Source organism: Hyalella azteca, unplaced genomic scaffold (assembly GCF_000764305.2).
Source record: "Hyalella azteca isolate HAZT.00-mixed unplaced genomic scaffold, Hazt_2.0.2 contig10652, whole genome shotgun sequence".
Lineage (NCBI taxonomy): Eukaryota > Metazoa > Arthropoda > Malacostraca > Amphipoda > Hyalellidae > Hyalella > Hyalella azteca.
In genome coordinates this window covers 1-8,362 of record NW_025940682.1, presented here as the reverse complement: position 1 = coordinate 8,362, position 8,362 = coordinate 1, and the positions used below count along the sequence as shown (strand labels likewise).

The following is an 8,362-nucleotide window of genomic DNA, read 5'->3' as shown; positions in this document are numbered from 1 at the left end:
AGGTGAGCAGTATTATAGATGTGTATAAGAGACCACAGCAGCACCACAGCACCACCACAGCAGCACCACAGCAGCACCACAGCAGCACCACAGCAGCACAGCAGCACCACAGCAGCACTATACTCACGGCTGACGCCGCCAGGAGGTTGCGGGTAGCCTGCAACAATGGACATGTTAAGAAAACTATTTTCTTTATATTATATTAGCTTAATTGTTCATATGTTCATATTACATATTAGGTTATTCATATTATATTATATTAGGTTATTCATATTACATTATACGAGTTTAGTTATATCTTACAGTGATCCATTAACTCCCAAATGCCTTCGTTAGCAAATTTTTTCAGATGTGAACAAGGTTCAAAATTTTTAAACCTCCACACGAACAAACATGTCTTTTTGCGAACCCAATTTCAGAGTTGATTTGGTGAGATATTGAATTTATTTGAGTTAAACCTAATTAAATACTAATATTGTTTTAACATACAAACGTTTCCTCACGAGAACCCAGTCATGGAATGAATCTAGTTTTTAAATCAAGGTATCACTGTTTTATTTTTTTAAGGTATCAACCATATCATTATGATAATTACCCATAGAATTGCTCCTCTATAATGAAAACTAACCACAATAAATTATGTGTTATTTAACATGTTAAATATTTGATAAAATAATACCAAATAATCAGAAGAGCTCAAAAAATTAGTATTATTGAAATGCATAGCACAACCGTGTTGATGTCATGAAAATAGGTTTGAAATAATCAGAAAAATAATTTTACTTTAATTTAAGTGCCAGATAAAGCATATTGATAATTTCCAATTGCAAGGTTTTAATTTGCCCATCCAAACATAGCCGCACCAGCAGGCAGTTGGCAGTTTGCCCAACATACTTAACGTGTATTAATTCAACATTAATTACTGATAATTATATATATGTCATTTAATATTCAGCATTATTTATAGATAATATTAGCATTAACAGTTTACTATACACTCACCAGGGGCTTGCTGGGGCTGAGCTGCATAGTTGGGTGGCGGCGCTGACAAATACAACATATTTAATGCTGAACTTCTCATTCAAATTTATTACATTATATGCTTAATTTGTATGCTTATCAATACAGTATACTTGATGATTTATATCAAATATTAAATACATTAGTGTTTCATGGGTCTAAATCCTTTAATAAACTCTGGCACAAATAAGATGAAAATTGCTTCAAGTTTTTCATATTCTAACATTACTCCTATTTAATTTACTAACTAAATGCATAATTACTTTAAATGAAAATGCCTCTTTAGTTAACTCGAAAAGTGCAATGATAATCTGAACAATTTATTAACATAATTTTTTATTATCATTTCACTCTAAAGTTCCATAACATACAAATAAATTTATTTGCTTACCATGGCTCTGCTGGTGGAACTGTTGGGCACCTCCATATGGCTGAGGAGGTGCAGTCCCTCCATATGGCTGCTGTGGGGGTGCTCCATATGGCTGCTGCTGCTGCTGAGGGGCCCCATATGGCTGCTGCTGCTGAGGGGCCCCATATGGCTGCTGCTGCGGAGGGGCTCCATATGGCTGCTGTGGAGGGGCCCCGTATTGTGGGGCCGCAGTTGCTGCAGAAAAAACTTCTTTGTACAAACACAACGGCAGAAAAAATATTGATGTTGATAGTGCATGTGATGCCCATCCTGGTGGTGGCAACTATGGGTTGGAGTGGGTGATCAGTGGCCCAATTTCAGTAAATAAGTTTATCTAAAGTAGTTATACTAACATCACTGGCTTGCTGACTGGCCAGGGCCCATATTTTCAAAAAAGTCAAGAGATCGTAAGATCATGAGCCAATCATTGACGGGCTTTCAAGCAAAATCCAGCAATCATAGACAAGAAAATAGGGCGTAAGTGCTTACGTTCACTTAATCATAGACAAGAAAATAGAGCGTAAGTACTTACGTTCACTTAGCCAGTTTTGAAAGTATGGCCCCAGAACTACTTTATTCATCATGCAACATCCAGGCAAGCCAGGCACTCATTCATCAACAAGAATTGGATGAATGGCTAAGTTGGCCATGAGCTGAACCTCCCGAAAGAACTTGTCCCGAGTCAAACAGAAACTACGTGCACCCCACCGCATCACCCCAGCACTAATGTTGATAGTTGCAGGAGTTGGTAGAAAATACACTCTTCATTATAATAAGTTCTCGCTCTCATTATTATGAAGGAACAAAATATTCTTTGTTAATCAACAGAACAGATAGTAAGAAAACTGAGTTTCTAATTTACTACAGCCTAACTTCAGCCAGGAAGATTCAAGAGTCCATGCAATTGATGAGAAATGCTAAATATCTCTTTTGACCAAATAAGATAAATTCATTTAATTGCACAGATTAAGACTTTCATCTACAATATTACAACTCTAAATTAAATTATTTTAGTTAAATTCAACATTTTGTGGCTCAATCAGAAAGTTTTATCATGAACTAAGTAGATAAGGTACAATCCATCTTCATCAATGACACATAAGTCGCCACTCTGCAGCTACTGCACTCAAGCTGTTGCTTGACACCAAAACTCAGAATTTAACTGCAAATGACACGCACAATTTAAAATCTATTAAAAAGAAGATTAATTACCTTGATATGGAGCATTAGGAGCCTGACCGCTGTATGCTCCAGGATACTGCAATAGAATATGCTTGCTAAGGATTATTTGTTTGTTATTGTTACCAAAAATCAAGGAATCAATTTATAAGATTATTACATCAATATTACATGGTAAACTTGTTTTTTTTTTTCATACATGTGGAATTAAGGACCAGAGGATGCATTTACTTAAATTATCAAATTGAAACAATCATGTCATATGATGTCATTGAAATGATATGAGGATAATATTTGCTTCAAAAGCCATAATTAGAGCCTTTTGCCTACTTTGAAGGTTATTGAGATTCCCACTTGAAGAATTAATTCTTTTCTACCAGTCAATAGCTACATTTCTTTCTCAATCCTAAATTCTAAAATATCCTTAAACTTTATAAGAATGCTACACCTGGCACCTTTAGGTTTCCTAATCCTAAAAACATACAATCCAATATGATTCATTGATTGTACAATGAGTTTAATGATTAGAGAACCTGTTCATTAAATGCCTTTATCATTTTATGGCTAAATCCATCTATCTATGGCTTTAAAATTCCACCCAATTTAATTGCTTCAATATTTTGCCAGCATGTCTGTAATTATAATACTCACATTCATTGTTGCTGGTTTAGGCTCTGTGACTGTGAGAGTGAGTGAATTGAAGTAATCAGTCTGAGACTGAGAGTCACAGCAAGGTTGCTTAAAGTTAAAGGAGACTAAGGAGTCAGAATGTCACTGAACTATTGTAGATGTAGGATTGCTGATCTGAGCAGGACAGGAGCAGCTAGCCTACAAAAGTTAGATAAATTATTGCACATCAATTAGTCTTTAAAAATGCACTCATCAACCAAGTCTTCAAGCGACAAGCTTTGAAGCCTCGAAGGCTAACATTTGTACTGATTGTACACAAACACAAGTACACAACTAGGCTAACCAGGACCTACCAACTTACCAAGTGTAGTATACAATTACAACCTTTACAATTAACGAACAAATTCATGGCGCACCCATTACAAAATGGCAGGCAACTCACGCCTCACGGCTCACGGTTGCATCGGTCTACCGACGGTACGATAGTAACGGTAGACTACCGTTACTATCGTAAATATAGGTACATAAAACTAAACGTTTTCACGTATTACGTTATTTGCGCTCAAATATCATAAATTATAATACTTATTGTCAAAATAATACTAAAGCCAGTTTTATATAAAACTAATCTAAAGTATAACTAGGATTCAAAGAATTTGGCTTTGGGATTTAAATTTAATCAAGTGCACAGTAAGCGAAATGACGATTGACAACCACACCCAACACTTTCATCATACGATTTGATTATTCTTATCAACTTATCAGTTATCAGCAGCATTTAAAGCTACGGGCTCAACTGAATGTGTACGTTTCGCGTGGTGCTCTGGCGTCATGCGTATTCTCCTGAAACAGTTTTTTTTGCGTAATTCCAAGTTACTGGCATGAATTATAATGTGGTTTTTGATGCAATTATTACACTAAGTTGTTTCGAAATTTAACATAAATATGTAACACTGTAACTAAAAAATAATTATAGTTCGCATTTGACATGATATGACCGAAACTGACGTACGAAGGAGCAAACAGAAGTGCGACCGTAATCGATGTACACACACCACACGCGTAGGTTTATTACGAACTGAACAACATTGTAGTGATTGTACAATTGGTTACAACAATGACTATCCCTATTGCCACACTGGTTATCTAAACGCTAGTTAGAGGAATACCACAAACGCTAAAATCGTAGCATATATAAGGATTCTATATTTAATTTATTTAATTTAATTTAATTTAATTAATTGTTAATTAATTTAATTTATTTAGTTTAGGATTCAACTAATGATCCTTTAATCAGCTCTTCTCACATTTCAAGTTGCACTCGGAGATTCAGTACAGCTGGCTTATATACATAAATTTAAATTATTATCCCATGTGCAGAGTAAACGTTGCACGCACTTGAATAGATTAGTCACCTCGACTGATAAATGTTATCAACTTAATTCTGTGCAGAATTTTTTTACTATTTGAAAACTGCAGGAGCACCGGAAGCGGGTCTATGTGACCTGTTGCTTTTTGAGTCACGCTTAACGCGCTCGTAAGTCCGAATGTTATAGGAAAGTATTTGTAAGTCATAACACTGCCAGACTGTTGGGTTAACTTGAGGGGGACCATCTGCGTGACTTTGGTTTAGTCTTATGAACGGCTAATCACGACAAAGTGGAGACCCTAGAAATACCCAACGCCAAGGATGAGACAACGCCAAAGAATAGACCACGTTAAGAAAGAGACCAGGGTGGGCAGGTATGGGAGGACTTAACTCTCAAGTAAACATTGTTTTTTTTACTCCGTTCGATGGAAGATCAAGATGAGCAAACCGTCCCAGGACTTTTATTCATGTCAGAAACCTACAAATGATTCTCGTTCGCTATAAATTAACTGGAAACAGAAATAAGTTTAGGAGGGTGGCGTGATGAAATCGGCTTAAATGAGGAACAAATCGTCTGCTGGCAATAAAATCCGCTCACGTGCCATGCAGTGGGGGCTGCTCTAGGAGTGGAGCTGCGTCCTCAGGCGTGGGCTATGAGACAGCGAGGCGGTCCTCTTGGTGGCGAATATGAGATGAGCTGTCTGCATATGTTGCTTTGGGGGTCTCAGTTATGTATGAACAAGTATAATAGCGCAGTATTGATTAGGCCATTCGCCTATCGCTGCTTCTTAACATCGCAGAACATTCACTGCTTGTCGTGGTTTCGAACTTGCAACTCACTGCTCCAATTCTGCTGTGCTTAACCACATAAGGTTGACCCACGAGAAGCTCAGCTTTGCAGCAGTAATTTGTTGTCCGCAGGTGACGCCACTGATCTCAGTGACGTCACCGGTGATAACAATCGCTGAACTGAAATCAAACCATTCAACCTATCTGTTACGTGAATCACGAGATTGTTTAGGTTTCTCGAACTCAGTGCTTCACAGGACAGATGCAATGAAAGGCGACAATCCTCGTGGTCGTGGGTCAACCTTGGTCCAGCGACGGTGACAAGTATGTGACAAAGTAGAGAAATTACTCTGAAATATATTTCAGAGTATTTCTCTACTTTGTATATTATAATACTCTACTTTCTACAGAGTATTTCTCTGTATAATTTTAATTATAATTACTCTGAAAATAATTTCAGCGTCCGGACGAATCCTGTAGTTTGGAGGTTGATAGCAGGAGACTCGCTCTTGATAATGAGGGCCTCAGCTATCGACAGTCTCGATAGGTCGGGGCACATCATAACTATGCTGGTGCAGGCCTCTAATGTCGCTCGGGCGACATTGGAGGCCTTTTTGTCCCTTTTGTCATTGGAGGCCTTTTGTCGACCTCCAATGTCCCTTCGTCCGGACGCTGAAATTATTTTCAGAGTAATCTCAAGCTAATATTTTAAAATTTTATCCACTATACCATTCATATGTACTTCTGTCATTCCCAAAATTTAATTTCAAGTGTTGTAAAACCTTCACCAGCTTGATAATGAAAATTGTATTTTCGAAACGTCGCAATCTATTAAAATGTCATTCGGAAACCTGCTTTTCGATCTTCCGGCTCCAGCTAGAAATTTGGTTCGACTAATTGAAAAGACGAAAAAGAAGATTGTTAATAAAAAGCATGCTCTGGTCTTCAATCAAACTTGCATAAAATTTGAACTAAACATCACCGTTAGGTCCTAATGAACACGTGTACCAAATTTCACCGAGCTGCGTTCATTAGTTTGTGAGATATTCATTGGTCACTAAATTTAGGGACCGGCCGCAAATTTGTCCGAGACAGGTGGACCGACCAGCATGACGCGCAGCAGGTTTAGTCTGCTTGTATACTCTGAATGTAAAGGGTCTGTAAGGTACAAGACAATTAAGGTAATCCCGCTATACCATGTTTTGACCTTTGTCTTGATTATAATAGTATCATCGGCGTTGAAGAATAGGCCTGGTTAGGCCTGTCGCCGATGCTTGTGATCCCTCACTGACGCGGATTATAATTAAGGTTAAAATTGCCGTAGGCGAACCTCTTCAGGTACCCCGCCAGGGAGAAAACGAAAAAATTTAAATGTGATTTCTAGAATCTAGATTGATGGAACACGGCCTTCCCTTCCAGCTAGAATCTAGATTGTTGGAACACGGGCTTCCCCCCACCCTAGATTGATAGAAGGATCAAGCTTGATAAGACATGTTAAGTTTTAACTCACGAGTTATTGTTATGTGTGAAGTGAAGACGCGATCGAATGATGGCTTTGAATAAGAGATTTTCAACTTTTTTGGCCTTTTTCCCCTTTAGGATGGGGGAGGGAAACCTTCAGACAAACCTATCATTGAAGCAATTAAATTAATATCGACAATGAACATTGCCGCTTTCATGGTGTTCACAAATTTCACTATATATCTTTATTCACCAGAAAACAATTAAAATTGAACGCAATCGTTATTTTAAAGATCGAAAACTCCGTTGAATTTTTCCTACGCTGCGTAACCCCGGCACATGTGTCCTACGTTTTTCCTGCACCACGTATCTATAGCACATGTATCATCAAGTCCCGTCAAAAAGACTCCTATAGCGGTTTATATAGCGGTTTCAGCGTTAATTAGCCCGGAGGCCTATCGCCGATTCTTAACATTGCAGAACATTTACAGCTTGTTGCGGGCTTGAACTCGCAACTCACTGTTTCAAATTTGTTTTGCTTAACCGCCCGGCCTCCTTGCCGATTCTGACCAGAAACTGGCGCACCGAGCTGGGATCGAACCCGCGCCTCTCTGCTCCAATCTTGGTACTCTGAATTTTAAACACTGGGCCACCCTGCCCATGGATGTGCACGCAATTTGCGATTAACAGCTAGTGGCTGCTTACGTTCCATTAATTTCCTGTTCCTGAGACGGTTAGTGTTAACCATGTTAGATAAGGTCACGCTGTTCTCAAAGCTGCAGCAACGTAACCTAATTAACAGGAATAATGTTCGGCCACGGATGCAGGCATAGCCCTTGTTGACGTAACAAAACCGTATTACTCAGGATAATTAATACATGCAAATTCAGAATCCCCTTATCCCGATTGCCGTCATCCTAGGCTATTCCAGATAGCTACAAGAAAAATTTTCAGGTAAAGCAGGTTACATCCCTACATGGTAATTATCCTAGATATGTATGGGAGAAACTCCTAGATATTTGCGCACAAGGCTTTAAAGGCACATACCAGAAAACTCGATTAAATATTAATGTACACCTGGACGCTGAACCGATGTATAACATTTGTTTCAATTAGTAACGACCGCATCCACTGTCTCGTCAGCAACCATGTGAGGGTTGATTTGGTAAAAAACTAGGTAATAAATGTTCGTTTGTTTATTCAAGATACGTTACCGTCAATTTAAAGTGATTTGAGTGGCAAACGTGCACATGGCTACTTTTCTATGGAGTATGCTTGAATGTTATCTTTGAAACTATCAGGAACTTCCTGATCGTTATAGTATGCAACACCCAATACGCAACACCCAAGATATAGTATAGTATAGTATAGTATCTTCGGCATTAAATAAATAGGCCTGGATAGGCCTGTCGCCGATGCTTGTGATCCCTCACTGACGAGGATTATAATTAAGGTTACAATTGCCGTAGGCGAACCTCTTCAGGTACCCCGCCAGGGAGAAAACG

The 8,362-nt window shown here is 38.5% G+C and overlaps 1 protein-coding gene across 1 annotated transcript in view; it reads right to left on the bottom strand.

Annotated features, from left to right (window-relative positions):
* The window catches only part of LOC108676349 (TM2 domain-containing protein DDB_G0277895-like), a 4,398-nt gene extending 931 nt beyond the window's left edge, over positions 1-3,467 (bottom strand). Inside the window, exons 1-5 of the mRNA XM_018164413.2 lie at positions 3,260-3,467; positions 2,642-2,687; positions 1,412-1,624; positions 1,003-1,044; positions 128-157 (exon numbers count right to left, since the gene is read on the bottom strand). Coding sequence (XP_018019902.1) covers positions 128-157; positions 1,003-1,044; positions 1,412-1,624; positions 2,642-2,687; positions 3,260-3,265 — 337 coding nt within the window. The 5' untranslated portion in view covers positions 3,266-3,467. The remainder of the gene's footprint in view (positions 1-127; positions 158-1,002; positions 1,045-1,411; positions 1,625-2,641; positions 2,688-3,259) is intronic.
* Between the last annotated feature and the right edge of the window lie 4,895 nt (positions 3,468-8,362).